The sequence below is a fragment of the Falco biarmicus genome, chromosome 1 (assembly GCF_023638135.1).
Source record: "Falco biarmicus isolate bFalBia1 chromosome 1, bFalBia1.pri, whole genome shotgun sequence".
In the NCBI taxonomy this organism is placed as follows: Eukaryota; Metazoa; Chordata; class Aves; order Falconiformes; family Falconidae; genus Falco; species Falco biarmicus.
Window position 1 is genome coordinate 37,033,525 of NC_079288.1, and position 22,323 is coordinate 37,055,847.

The following is a 22,323-nucleotide window of genomic DNA, read 5'->3' on the forward strand; positions in this document are numbered from 1 at the left end:
GAAGAAAAACATCCTAGCTGTAAGGTTAGCTGAGTAGGAGAACAGATGGCCCAGAGATTCCACAAGGTCTTCATCAAAGGAAGCTTTTGGGAAACAGTAGTCAACAGTTAGGCAGGGCTGGCCAATTTTTGCCTTGACATGAGAAGAACTAGGCAAAGTTAAGTCTGAAAGAGGCCTTCTGAGGTTTCTCTGTCTTTTGCGCAGGCAAGACTTTCAGTAACATCAGATGAAGCCTTCTTTCTGTTTATGACCATTGAAGGAAAGAGGCAGAGAAACCTAAGGAACACTCACAAGAAGTAAGTGATCTCTAAGGCTTTGGAGCAGACTTGCATTTTCACTCTACATTGACATGAAGTAACTGAAGGGTGAAAACAAATGTAAACAGGGGACTATTCAGAAGTAGGTTCCAACCTTTGCTTGAACATGAGCTCTTGAACTTCCCAGCAGATTTATGTTCAGATGAAGCCAAATGAGAAAGCCTGAAATTACTGCATTTGTTCAAAAGAGATTGTCTGTAGACTTTAGCAGTGTGGTATTTGTTCAAACAACATTTATTGATCAGCTATGAAGCTGCACAGGAATTTGCTAACTCAAATTATTCCTGTAGTTTTTATCTCTATTCCAGAGAGATTTATTTCCCTAGGCTTTACTGGATGTTGTACTTCCCTTTGTGCACAAATTCTTCCTACATGTTGTGCTTCTTACTTTTTCCTTCACCTTAGCACAAGGGACCAAACATCTTGGTGGAGGCTGACTAATAAATATTCAAAGCTTTAAGAGCAAGGCAAATGGTTTGCAAAATTGATGATTTCATTCATACTGCCTCTTTTTGGGGTGCCTGAAGCACTGGTGCCATGGGCACAGGCCCTCACCCTGCAGAGCTGCAGACAAGGAGCGGTGTCCCAGTCTTGGTCTGCTTTATCAATCTCTGCTGCAAGAAACCACTACACCCAGATCTGCTGAGCTATCCCATATTCATCTCCGTCAATGCACAATTGTCCAAGGCTGCTCGGGCTCATCTGGCTTGTTTTCATGGTACAGAGGAATGAGCTCTGCCCAGAGGGAGAGGTGGAAAAGGATAATACACACTTGGGAACAGCATTTTTTTTCTCTGCCAGATGCAGTTGCATATCACTGGTGCATTTAAAGCTAAGTAAACACAGGCATCTCAAGATCTCTCAGGCAGCACCCTGCCTGCATATGGAGCCCATGCTGGACACAAACCCCAAAACAAGTAAATAGATAATAGTGCCATTTAAGAGCAGGCAGAAACATTGCTCACAAGCAATCTTCTTGCTTGGCTGCAATAGACAAGCCAAACAGTTTTACCTTGAACCCCTTGAAGGGGAGGCAGGTGCCACTGCAGCAGAAACCTCTGAGATTGTAGCCACCAGTTTGTACAATCTAAAACTACTCCTCAAAACCCACCTACAGAGGATTAATAGGTTGATTTACTTCATTTAAAGAGGCCTCCTCCATTCCAGGTATTATCCAACCCAGCAGCTCAGAGCTGCTTAGAAAGATTAACTCTGGCACCACGAGACACAGCCCATCAGCTGCAGGCTGGCTCTCAGCAGCTCCTTCCTTTCAAAGGACTCATTTGCATTAAGCTTTCAAAACTTGAGAAATTCCTTCTGTCTTCCTATCCTTCATAATCCTCCATCAAGAGATAGTACCACAGACTAAGAAGGTCAAGTTGGGGGAGAAAGAAGGAGACAAGCAGCCTTTCTCCCTTCATTAAGGTCACTGCCTCATCTCAGCACAAGAGGGGAAGATTTGCCCGGTGTGCGACAGTTCCAGACCTCACAGCTTTAGTGCTCCTGATCCCAAACACAGGCCTCCTCCATCAATCTCTGCCTGGCTCATGGACAAAGAGCACACTGCCAAGAAAATATTTTTTTATGTGAAACAGGTGATGCAGAAGTCTTTCCAGGCATGAACTTGTTCAGATGAAGATACTAGCTCTCCTGCTTCTTTTAGTCACCCTAAACATAGCTATAAGCCACCCCAGGTCAGGGAAAATGCCTGTTCAGAACCACATACCAAGTAACCAGTGATGTTAACCCTTCCCACAGCTCAGGGAATGTGACAAGTATCCACAGCCAGCTGGCCATGGTGCAACAGGGCTCACCCTGGGGTCAAGGAAGGAGGAAACAGCTATTTATGCTGGAAAACCATTGCCAAAGCACATATCTATATATACAGATATACACCCCCCTCTACTCTTCCTTCCCCTCACATCACTTGGCATACAGGACATTTGCATGAGACACCTGCTAGTATTTCAAGCACGTGAAGTGGACAGTTTTCATTAAGCCTGTGTCAGCACTGCAGACTAAAATGGATTGTTTATACTTACAGTCTGCTGATGCCGCAGAGTGCAGACAGATGGGCAGCCATCTCGCAACACCACAAAAGCCTTGTCTGCCCCTTTGCGCAACAGTAGTGAGGCCACTGCAGGATAAATTGGAAACATCAAGGCAAGTTTGCTACTGCTTTAATGTAACAGGGAAAATTTTTGGTATACCAGTGTCCTATAGTCACCATAGAAGAGACAGTACTTCAAAGGCACTCAAATAATCACTTTTTGGTGCATTCCACCAGCATCGTTAGGCAAATGTCCATAAATACCTTTCTCACATATCTTGTCTCACTGAGATTATCCTTGTCTCCTTGGCAACTGTCAGATGATCTATAATGCTATCAGGGATTAGCCCCAATGAGTCTTATAACCCTCGTGTAAATTCCTGCTCTGTGAAGAGACCTGGCCAAACACTCTTTCCTGGTAATGTTAAAATGATGCCATAAACAATATTAAATCCAAGAACCTTTCAGTAAACCTGAGTAAGGATGAAAACTAATATGGAGCTTTTTAAGTGGTAGTATTTGTCTTGTCCTCCAAACAAAATAAGTTTGAGATGTGAATATACTTAGCATTTCACAGCTTGACAAGTAAAGCTGTATTCTGAATCAGTACTTAAGAGAAGGCTTGTGCTGAAAACTTGGGCTCTAATATCTTTATCTCCTTTGTCTCTTAGTGCCAGTGGGGATCACACTGGGAAATTCCAAATCCCCACAAGAGCTTAACAAACTTATGTTACGCTTTAACCTATTAATTTCTAAAAATTAGCCTCGATTCAGGACAACACTTGAAATCCATGTGCATGCTCTGACACCAGTTGTACTGAGACTTTCTGCCTCTGAGCAAGCAACTATAGGCTGCACCCTCCTGCCCCACTCCTCTAAGCTACTCAAGTGGACGTGACCAAAGCATCAAGTCAAGGAGGTACAGCCCCAACACCACAAGCTCTCTGCTCCATACCATGCTTGAGCCTGGTGAGGAAGAAGTTTTTTGTCTCTTGGTACCCCATTTTGCCTGCCTGGGCACCCAGAGCAGGCTTTTGCCAAGCATGGTACTAACATCAGACAGATGAGACCTGTCTCCATGTAGGAAATGCAGAGTATGCCAGTGCAGGGAGCCAAGCAGCACTGCATTATACAGAAGTGTTAACAGTGAGAGTAAGTGATAACAAGCCACCTGTGATGCACAAGTAATACGGTAAACTACATGTTCCTTCTTCAGTCCATCTAAGTCTTTAGAATGTTCCAGCTTGGGGAGATCTGCTCTAATTCAGTAGAACAAAAAAAATGTCTCTGAGCAGAGCCAAGAAAGAAGCACCAGCCTCAGCACCAAAACCAAAAGCAGACCCACTACAGCAGAAGTATTCTGTAATTAAGCAAACAAATCTCTGGCACAGCATTATGTCTGTATGTGAATTCAACAGTGTGCCATGGCTGATATCTATTAGACTAATCAACTAGAGAGAGCTGAGAGAGAAGAGGAAAAAAAGGTCTCCAAGCTTGTTCCAGGAGGTAGGTCACAAAACAGCCAACCCAAGAGGCAACAAGGAAGCCAGCGTAGGCAGGGTAGTGGCAGGCAGAAAAAAATCCAACTCTTGGCACAAGCTGGTTAGCCATGATGCAACCCAATTTCTTTGCATGCTTCTGTGGACCTATTTGCTCCCCAGCCATCTGCCAACTCGAGCACACACCTCATGACATGCAAGACAGGAGGGGGAAAAGGGATCAGTGGCTTAAGGCAGGTGACTTTTAGCACAGATAGGATAAAAGTCTTCCTAACTCATGTGCCTATGTACTGGCAGAAGTTTGAAGCGACACCATTTTAGACATTCCTGCACACAGCAAGCAGTCAGTAGATTTAGTATTGCTACCACAGGCTTGTGCACATGGAAAGACTCACCAACAGCAGCAAGAGGAATAAAATCTGCCGAGAGCTGAATATCATGATCTCCTCTGTCACTGATGACATTATTCTTGCTTTCAGGCAGCAAGAGGAAGAGAAAGTTAATCATTTATACGCAGCAACACTAGGGAAGATCCCAGTTTAAAATCCTACTATAGTAGCATAAGAACTGGAGCAGTAGATCAGCCCGTACTCAAGTGCAGGATAATCCACACACACTTGTGCGAGGCAGCCCTCTCTGCTGAAGATAAAGCAATAAGAGAACGTAACTGGAAAGCAATGAAAATTGCCACAGGTAAAGTATAAGCATGCTCAAACTGGGCCTTCAAAATGAAGTGCGCTCCAACAACCCAATAACTTGTCAGGGAGACTTTGAAGCTGAAGAACAGCCACTGCCACACAAATTTTGTTTTATTTTACTTGGTGTACTTCAGCGGGTCTCCTACTACCTAGTTAGGGCCAGAAAGCACATACACAGGGTACATGACACAACAGTGCTGACATTTGCTTAAAAGCACTAGAGCCAAAATCAACAACCTTTTCCTCACCCCCTCCCCCTTCTCCCAAAGGGGGCCAGTAGGCCTTTACATACTCTGACCCTCCAGATCACTGAGGGTAAATCAGGGAATTTTAGTGGAGGGAAGCATGCTCCCCTTCCTCTGGTCGTGACAGCTTTATGAAGGATGCTACTTCTTTCCAGACAAAGCTTAAGCCATCAAACCTCCAGCCACCTTCTCACCATCAGATACGCAGGACAGGCTGCTAATGATCACAGCATCTGTCAGTACAATGTTTCCCAATCTAATATCTCTTGCAGTGCTTACAGGTCTCCATACCCCAGCATTGGTTTGCAGGCAGTAGCATGACTTGGTTGTACAGAAACCTGAGCCGCAGATCACCCCCAGTCCCTATGTCTGCCTGGCACCTGCTCCCTGCCCCAGCCTAGGCTCACTGCAAGCTTTCTGTGTCTGTTGTCAGAAAGCAACAGCCTCAAGTGCCAAAACAAAACACAACTTGAATGGTTCTTATCCATCTAAGCAGCATCTTCAACTGCGGGGAAGGGTTTTTGATGCAATGCTGCCCAACTTACATTTGCAAAACCTTGGCCATAGGTGCAAATCTAAGTATAGTATATGTGTGCCAAATTTGCCCACAGCCAAGCACAGAGTCTTTGTCTGCAATGCTTGCAAGAGGACTCTAGTTCACATGCAGTTATTTTAACAGCTGTTGGAATGTTGCCACAGCAGATTTTTCTTCTTTTGACAGCACTGCATCACTCCATCAAAAAAATAACTGAACACATGAAGGGTTTGTGACTGAGATGGTTTCACCCATACAGGATCATCCATGCTTTACCTTAAGTGATATTCACAGATCCACCAAAGCATGAGACTCACTGAAGGGCTCTTTCCAATCCTTGATTATTCCTCTGTGTATGATTTGGCAGAACCTAGTATATTTCATATACCATCCTACAGTATGTGCTGTACCCACCTTGTTTTCCAGCTAAGTTTGCTCTCCATGGTCTAGCTTTATTTTTTATTTCCAAGCACAGCTTTTTGTAGGACTTGAAGTACTAAAATGCCAGTGAGTTTGCCAAAAGCTGTTATTTAAATTCATGCAAGAACTTTTTAAAAGCTAGATTGTAGGAGGACAAGGCTCCAAGGAGAGATCCACATTCTTGTTTCTTGATTCTCCCATCATCCAGAGACTCTGGCCGCAGTAATACCCATGCAGTCTCTTCAGGCGAGTACCTCACCTGCCAGGCTGACACACACAAGAAGATCTAGCCACTTACACTAGAGCTCAGCAGCTTCCCAAAAAATGGGTTACAGGTGTTCAAAAAATTTACCCTTGACTTTGAATACACCTGCTGTGGCTTAATTTAGCAGCTCTGGCTTATGCTAAAAGTTACTATTACATATTTGCCACTACAAGTGCTATCAAGGTGCAGACTGCCCTGAGGGCCAAGCCCCTGCCCTGAAGATCCACGACTTCAAGACCTAATCCCCTTAGTGCTTACACCTGTGGCACTGCACAAAAAGGTAAACAAGTACTTCTGTGTTCAAGCACCTGCTGCACTGAGTCTTATGCTGAACCTTAGTGGAAGCAGAGCGAAGCTGGACTGAGGGAGGACAAGCATTTATATACTTTACATATGGTAATGTATAAAGTATAGATCTGTATTCCACTTCCGCAGATCTGAGTGCTCAGATGTTATTACGAACACATTGTAATTATCTTTTGTCAGCAATCTTCAAGAGCAAGGTCTGCCTTGTGCTCGAAGTCTGCTTGGAAGACCTTATGCTCTAAACAGATCTTTTCATGCTGCCAACAAGGGAAAACAATTCAGGAATAGCTGGAGGCTGCAGAAGTACAGGAAGAAGTATTGATAAGTTAAATAGTATCTCTAGAAGCTTTGTCTGCAGGTATCCAGCACAGTTCTGTTGTGTTTAGAGTGACAGATCTAATACTAGCTGACCAAGAAATATTTTTAAGTAAAATGTTACCTAGCAGCTGTACAACAATCCTTCAAGAAAGTAGATTAGGACCTTTTTATTTAAGCATTACAATTGTGACATGCTGCCATGTGGGTTTTGGGTTTTTTTCCCAAAACTTTGTGGTGACTTACTCATTTTTATGGTACTCAGTTTTCCTTTATGACCCTACTGCACGTATCAGTGATAAAAACATTCACTGAAGAGAAAGCTTTAATGGAATAGTTTGAAGCTGCAGCTCTCATCCTGGCCAATATTCACTATGGGGTTAAGGTTTTCTTAATTTTCTACAGAAAGCAGCCAGAAGTTCTACTGCATCAGCTATCAGGAGTAAGCCTTCTGCACAGAACACCTTCTGTCTTGCTTTCTTAAGTCTGCCTCCTCTAGGTTTTCAAATAAATTCATCAAGTTGTGAAATAAATGAGCAAACATATCAGCACTGTTATTAAGAAACAGCCTGATAGAAGTCGTTGGGAGTCAGTCTTCACACAGATTTAAAAGCTAAAAAAACATCTCCCGGGTCAATCTACCACAAAGTTTAAATACACCTACATTTTAGAAAACATTTTCTCTCTTCCTGTTTGAAGGCTTCCTGAGATAAATATATTTCAAGTCAGGTCCTTGAATTTTGCCCCATCTTTTTTTGGCATCCACTCATTTCACATGTATATGAACGGACACCAGTATTTTTGTGCACTTAGACACGTACATCCAAGTTTGAGTATCAAGGCTACACACATTGGAAAGCTTTTGGTTTGTATATTACTACTAAATCCTAAAAGAGTATATTTGGAGCTTAACAGGGTGTATAGATGAAGATTTCAAGAGCAGGCAGAGCTGCTAGCTTGCCATTACCTATTAGATATCCCCAACAGAACTCAGTTAATATTCTTTGAAATAAAGGAAATAGAGCACTTAAAGCCAGAGTAAGAGACTGCAAGAAGATTAATTATTGTCCCTTGCTTCCAGGCACTGACATTTGAGTTTGAACACCTCCAGGTTTAAAGTCATAGACTAAAACCAATTTCATAAAAAAATAAATTCAAGAATGGAGATTGACTGTCCTGACTTCCGGCTACCAGGGGAAGACCCTCAGAGCAGGAGGGTATGTTACATTTCTCTTTGCCTCCACCATCATAAGCTTCTGCTTCTTTTTTCAAAATGTCTTAATGATCAAGTTAAGTCCTCACATTCCCAGTACAGCTATACCCAAACTAGTTAGGCATTTCGTATTTCATTAGACTATCATCTGACCCGCACTTATAGCTCACTAGAAATTTACTGGAAGAAATATTTTTCATCCTTTAGCTCAAGTAGAAGAGTCAAACTGAGTTCAAAAAATCTAGATTAAAAATCTACATCAAAGGTAACTTGGCCAAAATGTTCTATCAAGATAAAAATATGCCTTTTGTCAGGGAAAAATAATGTATTCATGGAAATTAAGGTTAGAAATGCATTAGAAGTTAACTAGGAGAGCAGACCACTGAACTAACTTACACAAAACACAGACCATCCAGCTTTCACACTGTATCAGTTTCCTCTGCTAGACCAAGGCAAAACTTGAGAAACTGCAGTCTCACAGGTGTGGGGGACAGACAACAGACCAACCTGAAAGTCCCAGATCCCCTTGTGACACACTAGACCCAAGTTGTGCTCCACTGAAATTAATGTGGGGGTTCCTCTCAGCTCCACTTTAGCATCACCAGACTGGATTATTTAAGCCATTAAGCCTTTCTGCTTCCATTTACAAATAGGTAACTAAAGTGCAGAGGAACAAGTACTTCTTTCAAGGTTATGTGCAGCATCTACACAGAACTAGAAGAGCCTGCTAGTCTTACACTTTATTACCCTATTCCTTCTCAACAATCAGGAGCCCAGTTGCTGCCAACAAGACCCATATTCAGCTCTCCATCCAGAGCCCTACAACAGACACCAGCCCTGGGAGTCACTGTGCAAAGCTGTCTCATCTCCCACACTTCTTCTGCAAGCAGAATTTGCATACAGAGAGCAAGAGCCACTTCGTGCACTACTTAACTCAGAGGACAAAGTGTGCCTGGAGGACACGAAGTGCTATCTCCAGTGCTAATTTATTGCAGCATTCAAAGCATCAGGCCTCCGGCAGTCCCTCCCACAGGAAGCAGACTGACTCATTTTTCCACACACTGTATTTTCCTCTCCACAAGAGCCAAATGCTTAGGTCAAGAACAAACCACAAAAAAGGGAGGCTCGTGTTTAAGCACCTCCTAAAACATGTGCACAACCCACATCCACTTGTGAAGCTATTTCTTTCATTCAAACAATAAACCTAGAGATATTATACCCAGTTAGACTTGCCTGCATATGGCACACAACTGCCTTTGTTTCTGCTCTAAACAGAAGTTCCTAATCCCATAAAATGATTTAGCCTAAGATAATGGTTTTTGGCCTCGGCCAGTTATCCAAGCACTTACTGAAATACAAGATGAAGACCACCATTTTGCATTCGTTTCCCTGAGCTCTTTGCCAAAGCGTTCAGAGCTTTATCCTGAAAACTGGTTCTTATACATCAGCTAGCCTTATAGGAGGGAAAAAAGAACAATTATATTGCTAGGAAAACCCTAACTACTCTTTCATGCTTTGCTTAGTGATGCAGCAAAAGTTCACTATCACTATTAAAAGTATATTTTAAGGACACTTGGAAGTTAAAAAGTAGCAGTACCTTGCAGTACCTTCAGGTTATCTCCAGCAGCAGTTGCAGCACTTCAGCCATCAGAAACACAGGAACCAACCAAAGTCAGCTAATGCAAGCACTTCACCCCTCAAAACAGGCAATGCACGTTCAGATTTTGCGGAGGTTTCCACGAAGGAGCTAAACAGCCCCACCCCAACACCACTTCTGCACCTTAATAGGCAGGTGCAAGCACAGCCACACAGAAAAAAACCCAGCTGATCCTTGTTCTCTCTTATAGCCAGCTCCCCCACTAGCCTCTGCCTCTCAGGTGTGAAGCATTTGAGCTGATGTGGCATAGACTCACTGCCATCCAGAAGAGCCCACTGCATGACTACAGTGTGTTGAAACTACTCATATTCTTTTTTTTGTTTTATTTTAAAACTCAGGTAAATAGGAGTGAGGTTGAAGAACAGGTTAAGCATTTCCTACTTGTCCTACAGAACAGAAAGGGGAACAGATCTGCAGCAGGGAATTCTCACTTTTACACAAGCAATCATGTTTCCAAAATGTCACAACTGTGGAAGTAGGGCAGATCTTAGTATAATATGCCACTGCTATCCTTTGTCTCACAGAATCCCCTCAGACTAGGTTTAATGCTACAGCCACGAGGCTATTCCTCTCAGTAACATGTCCTGAGTCTGACGCTTATAAAAGAGTAACTCCAGTGCCTCTTCTCAATTACTCAGACTCCTTGCTTTGGCAATTACAGATCCTCATCCTTTAGATCTTTGATTCCCTTTTTTTTTTGACAAGTCCATCTTATGCTAAAAAAATGCTCATTTGTTTCTTTCTCTTGCCCACCTGCTTGGTTGTCAGTATAGGACCCCCCCAACCAATCCAGATGGCCTGTGCTCTACAATGTCAGCCTGTTCCCCACTGAAGGGAAGGCTCATCAGCCTGTATGGCTGTAACAAAGGAGGTCAGGCAGCGTGCTGCAAAATCAATCCCTTCTGTCCAAGCAGAGATGGACTGTAGGACCTTCTGAATAAGAGACCTGCAGGGGTGTAAAAACATTGCAGGTAGCTGAGCATGAAGGTGTGTGGTATAAAGGCACCAAATGTGAGATACAGATTAATTTGCCTGAATTGCACTGAAAAAAAGTGACAGAGACAGGAAGACAGCATGCCCCATCCAGCTCACCGTTTCATATAGGTGTATGACTTCAGTGCCAGGCCCCAGGGAGGACACCGCAGGCTGGATGCTGCATGTCCCCCCTACAGTGGCCGCCTCACAAATCTTACCTAAATGAAGCAGCAGTCAGCTGGGAGTCAAAACAAAGAATGCTAGGGAGCGGGCTGATGGGTGCTATGGCAGGTTGCAAAAATGATTTCTGAGCAGAAAGAAACCTGTGTTAGGAAGTCAATCTGACCTGCAAAAGCTAGCAGATACACTCACATTGGCTGGTGGTATTTAATCCACCTGCCAGACTGCTTGTAGCTACTGGATATATAATAGGCATATATTAGATAGTGCTATCCTAGCACTTTTACAATCTTAAAAAAACCATTTTTTCTAAAAATATCCCATGGCATCAATGTTTATGGTCTCTGGTGGTTGTTTACAACCAAAATATTTTGGAAGTGTTGCAGGTTTCCTGAATTCTTATTTTTTCACACAACAGTTCACACCAGGGCCAAGCTGCTATATACTTTATGTAGTTAAATTTCCCCTTACCTGGGCAGTAGCAGAGTGAGGGATGCAGCAAAAAGAGGAGGATTCAGACCTGCCACATCATTTGGCAGAGACGGGGACAATGCTGGCCCTGGCCATGATGCACAGCACTCCCCAGCTCCAATGTCCTGCACCACACTGGGGAGCAGTGGGAAGAGATCCTCCAGCAAAGGCTTAGTCACGTCCCCCTCCTCCTCCTCCTCCTCCTCTTCCTCCAACCTGGGTACTCACAGGGCTGTTTGTCACACTTTTTACCTCATACATCTCTGCCAGAATGTGTTTTGTCCTTTCTTTAGTGCATATTTTCAGAGGCGCTGCAGGTGTCACTGGCGAGCTCACCTGCGCCCTGCAGCGAGGCTGGTGCAGAACCAGCCGGGACCGGCTGGAACCGGCTGTTCACAGCCTGAGGTAGCCCTGCCCTCTCCTCACAGAACTCCCTGCAGCCCCGCTGCCAGTGCCTGGACACCTAAACCTAATAAATTCTACCCCTCACCTCAGTGAAACACAGATTGAAGAATTATTTAAATACGCATTCGTCACACACTCTTCACTGATGCCATCAACCACAAAAACAAAATCTCCTCACGCCAAAATCGAAGCGGTATTGTTACAACACGATAAAGATGAGCAATCTACACGCTGAGTATAGCTCCCCTCACCCTTCACTACTTTACAACAACAAAAAAAATCCCCCGCTGTTCAGTCCCTGGCGATGCCCCATCTGAGCCTTGCCCATTGCATCTCCCAGTCACTGCTTTTACTTCAAATTCCTCTAACAGTAAGCGATCTCCCTGTCTTTATCCCAACTCACAAGCTTTTTCATCTTATTTTCTCCCCCCCAGTCTTGTTAGGGAGGGGCAGTGAGGGAGCGGCTGGGTGGGCACCCGGCAGCCCACCACGGAGCTATGGCCTTTCTCTACATGGTGGTGCAGGGGCCCTCCATCAGGGGTTTGCTCCTCTGCGCATATAAATCTTCAACTCAAACCAAAGCCCTCAAAAGGTGACAAACGGCAAGCATCACCTTCTGTTATTCAGAAGTACTTTCCTGGATAGACCAATGCTTCGAATAACAATTTAAAGTTGACCTGAATTAAAAAGCTTTGGTAAAAAAAATCTCTCAAAGATTCCTAAACTGGGAAACCTCCAGGTATGCAAAATAAAGATGGTTGCTTATGGTGCTGGTGTGCTGAGGGCTGGAAAACAGCCATGGCCTCACTGCTTTGTTGGCATGGGTCAGCTAGCCCAGCAAACCAGGCTTGCCGCCGCTGCTGGTGGGCACAGGGTGCAGGAACCCTGGCTGTGGCAACAGGGCAGCAATCCCAATCCTTTGGGGCTTCCCTCAGCAGCGAGATTAATGTATTTTTTCTTAATTATTATTCTAAAGCAAGACGTTTGTTGTTTCCTCCTTTACTTGCGTTTCAGTCACCAAATATATTTTCCTCCCAGAGAAGAGCTGTTGAATCCAGGAACCCGAAGCCAGGGGAGGCAGCGATTAGTGGTTTGAAGTGTTAATGGTACCACAGTGGGAGCAGGGAGTCCCTTGAACTCAGCCATTAGCAAATTAATAAAAGGGGTAACACACTCTCCCGAGTGTTACAAATTTAGCACTAATTAGGACTTCTCTTTCTTAGCTATTTTAGGCAATAAAATCTTTGAGATCCTTTCTTAAATTTGAATCATCTTGTTTGTAGAAGTAAATCATATGGAAACATCGGCTTCTTCACCCAGGTACAGTCTACTAAACTTTTTCCATTCTCCTTTTCTTTCTGACATGACTTATAGCTGGATATTTTGGATGCAGTTAGTTTTATTTAGCAAATCTTCCCCCAAAAGAGGGGTTTCTTTGAATGAGACTAATCTACAGGCCATTCATTTCTCACAGTCCAACCCAAACATTTCAAAGATCCCCTCTTCACAGAAGCATCAGTGCTCCAATGTATTTATATTTATTTATTTATTGCTCATATATCCCAGATGTTTAACCCTACAGAGTTATTGTAACTCGTAAGCCATATTTTTCTGCCAAATGTCTGCACAGTTTTCTGTATTTTAGCACTTCAAAATTAATCACTAGGGAAACTTAATCAGGTTTGTAATGAAAAAAGCCCTTAATTAGAGCAGAGGCCAAAATGTCCTCCTGCTCTTCTTGCACTGCCCAAATCTCATCTAAACCTTGCCTGAAGTCCAGAAAACAAATCTCACAGCTGATTGAATATATCTAATTGTGAATTGATGTCTACACTTTTGCAGATATGTTTCAAGTTCTGCCTGGTGGCTGTGTTGGCTAATTTGCCTGTACCCAGGAAATTAATTCTTTCTTAACTACAGAGCAAAGCTATGATGTGCGATATATGTCTGCCTTTCGGGAAAGAATATTACTTCTCTAGCAAAATCAATGCATCACTAAATGATTGACGTAACCACAAAAGGCTTTAGCTGTTAATGTTTAGGAAAACACGGATGGGGAAGAGAAAGCCCTACAGTTTGCATAATGAGAGTAGAGCCAGACGGGCTGAGACAGAAGGAACTCACTTCAATTCAACAAAAAACATTATTTGAGCAATAAAGGGAAAATGCAGAGAGAAGGTTCCATCTTCTGTTGACACTAAGTAAAAAAGCATGTTAGAATTAATCATTAGAGAGCTCATGGTTTAAAACACACATGTACACATGCGCACATGTACAACAGCGTGGAGGAAACATGAAGACACCATATGAAAATACACTACAAAGCTTGACAAATCCTGGACACTGTCAAGATGGCTTTCCATAAAATAATGCAAACTGATGTTAAAATCTGGACTTTGTAATAAATGAGAAAGGGTAGTTCAGCAGCAGTATGAATAACCCCTGAAACCAATGTAGCATGAAAACGGAGTTTCCATGACCAGCGCTCAGCTCAGAAGACTTTGTCTCGTGTCTATGAAAAATCTTTGCAAAGGTGAAACTAAAGGTATCAGCCATTTCCCTATCTAGAAGAACTGGATGAAGACTTTTCCTCCTCTTCCTGTGGAGGAAAACACATGATACAGTCATTTCTGTTTACTTCTGTTAAATGGCTGCTCAGAGAGTGTTCTGCACTGTGTGAGGCTAAAGAAAGTATTATTTTTACTTTTCTCTACTGCATGAGATAAGATGTGAATGGTGTATGCTGAGGTGACACCATAACATCCTGTCTGCTTTCGGGCCCTAAATGCTATCAGTAAGTGAGTCCTCTGTTCCCTCCATGTGGGCTGTAACTGCAGGATAAGATGTGTAAGCATGTAAGCTGAGGAGCAAGTAGGTAAATTCCAGATGACGATTTAAAGCTGATGAATACAAATCTTAACAGCCCTGCAAGCCATCTAGTACCGGAAAGGACCTTTGAGGTCAATTCATTTCCCTTCTGTCATAGGCAGCCCTCTGAAAGAAAATGCATGATAAAGTGATCCAGCTTCATCACAAAATTAATTTTTGCCACCATTTCTCCTGTTGTAATGGTGCAGGAGGAGGAATCCTGCTGCAACTCCTTTGAAATGTAGAAATTTTCCTATTCCCAGCCTTTATACCCTTATCCAGTTTATTCACATAATTTTTTTCTGCCAAAATTGTGCTTCTGCTTAAATAGCACTTCTCCCTTCTGTGTGCTTATCCGTGATGTATTTATAGGGAGTGCTCTCTCAGCATTCATTGCTTGAGATAAAACAAGCCATCCTTTTTTAGTCTCTTTTCATGTAACAGACTTCCCATGATCTGGATCACCCTTGCAGCCCATCCCTGCACCTGCTCCAATCTGAGGATGGGGACCAGAACTAACAACAGCAGCTATATAAATTGTCTTAACAGGGATTTTTACAGTGCTGTTAACACTCCCGTGTTTCTTACTGCTATATTGTACATTTACACTGTCTGTGGGTAGAATTGTTCTAGCATATAAATTACATAATACAGTTAACCATCAAATACTGGTGTGTTATCTCATCTGATACCACTTGAGCTCCTTGGGAGTGTGGTCAGTGTCTTGCAGGCAAAATCCTTCGGTGGTTTTTATCTGGTGCTTTTTCATCCTTGATAGCTCCTGCAGAGTATTTCAGCATGAAGATGTTTCACCAGTCTTTACAAAAGCAAGTGAATCATTCCAAAAAAGCACAATCCATCCATCTTCTTTAGTGTCACCAATTAATAGCTGTTCAGGATGCTTTGAAATCTATAGCTGCTTAAGGGAAGAAAAATAACCAACCGTTTCCTATAGTGCTGTGGTATCATATTTTGTGTACTCTGTCGGTGCAAGGAAGCTTTATTAAATAAATGAGGTAAGGGTGATATGCAAAGGCCTCTGATGTGAGGCTTAAAAGAAGGGGAAAAGACCAATTATGCTAATCCAGGATCAGAAGGGAACTAAAAACCAATTGGTAGACAAGATTATTTCTTACTGTTGGAAACCATTTCTTATTCCAGAAACCAGTGGTCAGAGCCTGGCTGATTTTGGTGGCCACACTACTGTCTTCTGCTGCCCGTGCAAGCAAGCAGTGTTGGAACAGCCAGTTTCCTCCACAAAATGGAGCTGGAACAGCCTTGTACCTCTTGCTTCTGATTTGGATTATTTTGCTGCAGATTGTGCAAAATAAAGAACCATTTTTAAGAGGGGGTAGTGTTGCCTTTGTGGGCAGCTAAGGTTGGGTCTGTGTGCTTATTCCTCAGGTTACAAACTGCTAGTGCAAAGTCATTGCACCCTTTGGTGGAGCTGCTGCCTTGGACTCCCTGTCAGCCACAGCTCCCTGAGTCAAATCCTGACCCATGTTTGCTAGATATAATGATGCACTCCCAAACCTGCTCACAGCTGCTGACCCCAAGGCGAGTTTTCTCTGCCTGCCCCCACCCCTTCTGCCCATTCCACCTCCCTGTCTAAGGCATTGTGGCCACTGATGGCATTTGCTGTTGGACATACAGCTCACCCTGTGCCCTGAGCAGGACAGCAATGCTGCCTCTTGAAGGGGATCAATTCACTTCCAGCTAATCTGCTGGAGGGGGAGGTTTGCGCCTAAGTGTAATGGAACCTGATGGAGGCTAATTAAATAGAAAACTATCCATTTGTGCTGTCTCATTAGGGATTTGTCATAAAAACCTTATGTTCTCTTACAAGCCTAAACAAGTGTGTTCACCATGTAAAAATCAGCCATAAATCTGTCTGGAGAGTAGTTAACATGTCTAAGCTGTCATTTATGTGGGCTGTCTGCAGCCTGGATCCTGCAGGTAGGAATGGCCTTTCTACTATCCTCAAACCACCCCGCATAAATGGGGCATCCCTCCTCCTAAATGGGAAAGAGGGCCAAGCCCAGCGATCCTGCACTGACAGTCATCTGGAGCGGGTGCTTCTCTGTCTGGCCCTGATGGGAGCCAGAAATCAGAGGCAAAGAGCACTTGTTATTTTGGAGCTGTGCCAAAGATGTTCAGAGGTTTAGAAAGTATAAATCTAACAGCAGTGTTTCGTAGGGGCTATGGAGATTGGCTCCCCTCGCTTTTGCAAGTGGCCTGGTCTCCTTCTCAACCCCAACTAGACTACTATTTTTGAGGAAAACTGAATTTCCTGTAGGACAAAGGAGTCATCATGCTATTTTGCAGTGGGAGTAAGTTATGGGCTGTGTCCCCTTGGCTGCCCCAAGGGAAAAACAACATGGTCTGAATGGCTGCTCTCCCTCACCTAAACTGTGCAGGTTTCAGAGTTTCTGCCAAAACTAGGCCTTGTGCAGAAGTCATATCAGGGTAGATCTTCCTGTGGGCAGGAGGAGATATCTGCTTTCTGTCTATGGGATGACCCCCTGGGATAACAACAGCTGGTGTCTCCTTGCAGGCATCAGAGGTGGAGCGGCAGCTCTCCCTTCAGGTCCACACCCTCCGGGAGGACTTTCGGGAGAAGAACTCTTCCAGCAGCCAACACATCGTGCGGCTCGAGAGCCTCCAGGCTGAGGTGAGTCACCCACGCTCAGCCTCACTCTTCCAAAAGGTGGCCAGGGCTGTTTTAACTTCTATAATGAACCCCTCTGAACTGAGTAAACAAACCCTGCTGCTTGGAGCAAACAAAGAGGATGGTAGCTATGGGGCAAAGGACACCCCCAGTGAGAGTTTTTGCTGCAACCCAGGGCTGGCTGGGGTGGCACGGGCCAGCTTCCACTGCTTCCTCAGCCACACGCATACCTGCAAAATGAATGGCTGAGAAGGATCTTCCAGGAACTAAACCACAGCTGTGCTCCTGCAGGGCTGCTGCCCAGTACAGATTAAAATCTGGAGCACGGTAGGAAGGTCTGCAAGGGTTTTTTTCTGTTCCTCACGCTTGCAAAGAAAGCAGCAATACTCCCTTGCCTCTGAGCCACACATATAGGAAAGCAAGTAGCCCCTACCTGTTTTAGCTCTGGTACATTAGCAGGAATGATATTACTGTCCTTACTCTTACCTTCCCTGACAGGGGTCACTGGGGACCACGTAGACAGGAACTAGACAGGTAGAAGATGTCCAACTCTATTACCCAACCACTTTTTTTATTTATAAGATGTCTGGAAGAGCTTCTCCTAAAATCTCTCAATTTCTTGTTTCCTCCCGCTCCCACCTGCTCCCTGCTGGCCCCTCGCCTTTTCTTCCCCTCCCCTTGGTGTGGAGCAGCAGGTCCTTGAAGTAAGTATGGAGCCTCGGAAAGGGTTTGCCCGTGTGTGCATCACTGTTATCATGCATGCCTGTCACTGTGCATGCCTCACCTTGCCTCCTTGTGTCCTTCTTGTCTCATGCTTTCCAAATCCCTTTCCCCTTGTGCCCTTCCCATGGGCAGGGGCCCATGGCAGAGTGATGTTTTTCTCTGTTATATGGTCATTTGCAGAGTGTTTGGATACCAAATATGAACTCTCAATACAATCTCTGTATTATACCTCTTATTTTTCTTGCACCCCTTTTCTCCAGCCCATGCAAATCACGATGGTGGTGGGAAGAGACATCTCAGAAACCATTAGTCACCTAAGAACAGCTTTCTAATACCTACAGCAGCCTTTACCCTGCAGGAATAGCAAGTCCACGCACTTTGCTAATATTCTTTCATGTGGCCAAATCTTTCCAGCAACCTGGAAAGCAGCAAAGAGACACGGTCCCAAAGAGGCCAAGAAAGCAGTGGGTAGTTGCTGAAGTTGTCTATGGTCCATGAATTGAAAGGAGGCCATAGGGAATATTTAGGGTTATGCTGGACTAGTAAATGGCATACCCAGTTCCCAGAGGTCCTTGAGTGTATTAATCTGGGAAAAGGCTCCTTTTTCTTGGTTAAACAAGAAGTGACCTTGGGTAGTGCTGATTCATCCTGTGTACTGTTCCCAGCTAACTGAATCACAGAGGTTTTACTTGGCACACTGTCCCTCTTCACCTGAAATCACTGCCCTTGACAATTAAAAGAAATGAACCAATTTTAAAGGCAACTGATCACTGGGAGGCTAAAAATAAGCATGGCACAGAAAGGAGTCTTCATAAGTAAAGACAGAAAAATCCCTGGTGAGGACCTGGTGAACATGCAGCAATTAAAAGCATATGGGCAGTGCTAAGGCACAGCCCCATGGGGAGCAGGATCCCACAGGCTCACCCTGTTGTCTCCAGCACTCATATAGAAGAAAACGCTACCATGCTAAGTTGGAGACCAGCCAGAAAAAATAAGTTGCTTTACCCAGCCTTGCAAATTGTAAGGTACAAGGGGTGGGCAGGGCTGGTCTCTGTTTAGTCCATTTGGACATTTCTGCTTGTTCCCTGGCCTCCTACAATGCACACCCAGCACCTTTGGAGCTGCCCCTGCAGCCTAGTGAAGGAGGAGTTTCCTTTTAGAGCTTTCCTAAGCTTTAAACCACACACAGATACAATTTCTTTCATACAGGTACAGAATACATACGTGCATACTTTTGCTTTTTGCTATTTCATTTCTTGCTTGGGAAGGTGATTTCCCTCCTCTCTGCTCCCTGGAAAGTGCAGGATCTGACACTGCCTCTCCTTCCTCTGCAGATCAAAATGCTGACAGACAGAAAGCGGGAGCTGGAGCATCGCCTTAGTGCCATGATGGAGGAGAATGACCTGCTCCAGGGAACTGTGGAGGAGCTGCAGGACCGAGTCCTCATCCTGGAAAGACAAAGCCATGACAAGGACCTGCAGGTGAGGAGGCAGTGACAGGACAGGGAAAAGGAGGGAAATGCAGTAAAAGACGTGATTTGGGGTAAAATTGACCAGGAAAATAACCAGGAAGTGGGAGACAAAACAACTGAAAGACTAAAATGGCTTATGTAAGCGTGGCAGCAAGCAAGGTCCTGGGGACAGATAACAGGAGCTGCAGTGGGGCATCTTGACAGCCAAGAGCAGCTTGGGAAGAAGATCAGAGCAAGGCAGTGGGACAGGGTGCTGGGGAAATGAGGTAAATATAAAAAGAAGCTGAGAACTCTGGTTGCAGTTCATTTTACTTACTTGTTTAACAGTAGAATTGGCTTCAGAAGGGGATTCTTTAGACCCTGCAGTTCCAGAGGGCAGTAACTGGCCTCATAGCTGTCACTGCTCAGATGGTTTCCAGCAACCCCCAATGGTGTTCACAGCTGTGTGTCACCAAACGTCATTCCCCAGAGAACAAGCTGGCCCCTCTGTGGGGTCAGGCATCTTAGTAGAGAGCAAGCTTTTTCTGTTTCTCTTCTGTGATCCCCAGCTCTTCAAAACAGGTCTGAATCTTTTTTCCGCTTGTTTTAATATATCTTTGTATTTATATATGTGTATAATTTTTTTAAAAAACTTGTCTATATTACTTTTCTTTTTGGATTCACTTCCTGCTGTGTTGTTTTCAGCAAATTTTTGCACCCAACTTCTTCACAATGTTCCTCATTTTAGTGCTGATTAACCTGCTATTTTTATCTTTCAGGATATTCTGGAGTCTAAACAGTCCCTAATGACATTTGGAGATTATTAAGCTCCAATAAATAGCAATACCAGCCAAGAGTACTTTCATCCTGGCTGGAAACCCTCTTTTGTGACACCCATTCCTCCCTCTCAGCTCTTTCACAAACCAAGAGATTCATCCAGTCCATATTTTTTTTCCCTCCACTTTTTATTTTCCTCCTTCCTTGACAAATTCCTTGATTTTCTTTGCAAGCTGCACCAAAGCCAGCTGGAACTCCAGGAGGTGCGGCTGTCCTACCGGCAGCTGCAGGGGAAGGTAGAAGAGCTCAGTGAGGAGAGAAGCCTCCAAAATTTCAACACAACCAGCACATCCCTGCTATCTGAGATAGAGCAGAGCATGGAGGCAGAGGAGCTGGAACAAGAACGAGAACAGGTATTTGCCCTCTGGCCCCTGGGAAAGCCCATGGACCTCTGTGACCAGCCACAAAGGGAGAGGGATTTTAATGCATTTGATCTGGATTTGAAGCTGAACCAAGCACCAGAAAACTGGGGCTGTGGGTCTCAGCTCTGGTATCAACACCCTTTTGACCATATGAAAGTAAATCTCTGCATCCATTTCAAAACCAACATAGCAAACTAGAACAAATATTTGTGAGGTTTGGCAATCACATGCCTCACTTCACCGTGGAAGGAGGATCTCCATGGCCTTGATGTCCCAGGCTAATGTCAGGCTGTCTTGTTCCAGCTGAGGCTGCAGCTCTGGGAAGCATATTGCCAAGTGCGGTATCTCTGCTCCCATCTCAGAGGAAATGACAGCGCAGACTCAGCAGTCTCTACAGACTCCTCCATGGATGAGTCTTCAGAAACCTCATCAGCCAAAGACGTCCCATCTGGCAGCCTACGGGCAGCACTTAGCGAGCTGAAAAGACTGATACAAAATGTGCTGGATGGGGCAGACTCCACGGTAAGTTGGTGGCACAGAGAGACCTTGGCTTGTGCATGTCCCCTTGCCCAGGTGACAGAGCTTGCTGCAGGTTTCCACTGGATCCTGAAGACTCCAGTCTCTCAGAAAACCTCTGTGGCCCACAGAGATGGGCTGTCACAGTGCACAGCCTGCTCCATGTGTCTCAAATGGTCAGTCAAGAGCCAAGCTAGCACATGGGCGTTCAGCCTGCAGTCGTCAGACCGCCGTAAGTTTCAAGCTCATGCAACTGTCATTGGTCTGGGAGTCATTCTGGAAAATTAAGGAAAGTGGGCTTTCTTTGAGATTTGCAGTAACTAAGAGTTTCAACATGGAAATGTTGCAGATTGTCTCATACATCACAGACCAGTTATTTCTCTTGGGATTTTCCTAACCTTGCTTTATTCGCAATGGGATCACAAAACCATCATAACCCCTATGTGAGTAGGTTCTGCTCCTGAGAACTGACACTGGCCAAGAGCTGCCAGACTCAAATACATTGACAGGTGAAGGGTTTTGCTGGCACAAGATGGCACTTGTGGGGTATGGTCCCAGGGCTGCTGGGGAGGAAGGGATAAGCATGGAGGACCACTCAGCATCCACAGGAGTGCAGAATTTCAAGAAAACACCTCACTTTTCACTATGGCTGAAATCAGGCCTATTGCCATCACCCACAAGCTGGTTGCATTGCCAGTGTGACTTACATGAGATGCCATGGTGAGGAAGACAGTGCAGACCCTGCAACTGCAGACATGCATGGGAGTACTTACCCTCCTCATTTCAGTACCTGTAGCAGCTGGTAAGGTGGCTGAGCATAGACATGAAGTTGTATTTGTTAAATGAGAAATAAAGAGTCCCGAGAAAAGTCCACAAACACAGAGACTTTAGTTACATTTTTCCAAGTGGTCAGCAGGTCTCTGTAAATTTGGTTTATGCTAAGGTGAGAACATGTCTGCATGCTTTTTTTTATTATGTGTAGAAGTGCTAGCCTTGGCTGAGCATGTTTCCACTGTGGAGGTACATGTGAACACAACTCAAACTCCACTAAAGTCACATTGACACTTTTGTCTTCCTTGTTTAGTACCCTGTATCCCAAACCAGTATCAAATTAATGCAATTGCCTTTTTTAAAGTGAAATCTGAGCAAAAGATTTCTTTCCTGCTCTCAGAGCTCTCGACGAAGTGACGATGACACCTTAGAGGAACAGATCAGGCGAACAAGTGAGGATTCGCGAGCCCTGAGGGAATTAATGGAGGGAGAACGGGGGAAACTGAGGCAGAGTTTGGAGGAGCTGCAGCGACTGCACAGCCAGGTTAGCAATTCCCACACTTTACATGTGGTGTTG

The 22,323-nt window shown here is 44.4% G+C and overlaps 1 protein-coding gene across 3 annotated transcripts in view; it reads left to right on the plus strand.

Moving 5' to 3' along the window:
• The window catches only part of BICDL1 (BICD family like cargo adaptor 1), a 52,543-nt gene that overhangs the window by 15,034 nt on the left and 15,186 nt on the right, over positions 1 to 22,323 (plus strand). For 2 of the 3 annotated variants that reach the window (XR_008822984.1, XM_056346079.1), the window contains exons 3-7: positions 16,974 to 17,090; positions 19,145 to 19,291; positions 20,271 to 20,450; positions 20,763 to 20,981; positions 22,147 to 22,290. Coding sequence is in view for 2 of the 3 variants with exons in the window: in XM_056346079.1 (XP_056202054.1) it covers positions 16,974 to 17,090; positions 19,145 to 19,291; positions 20,271 to 20,450; positions 20,763 to 20,981; positions 22,147 to 22,290 (807 nt within the window). In the remaining variant the exon portion in view is untranslated. The remainder of the gene's footprint in view (positions 1 to 16,973; positions 17,091 to 19,144; positions 19,292 to 20,270; positions 20,451 to 20,762; positions 20,982 to 22,146; positions 22,291 to 22,323) is intronic. The other variant, XM_056346089.1, reaches the window with a different exon arrangement.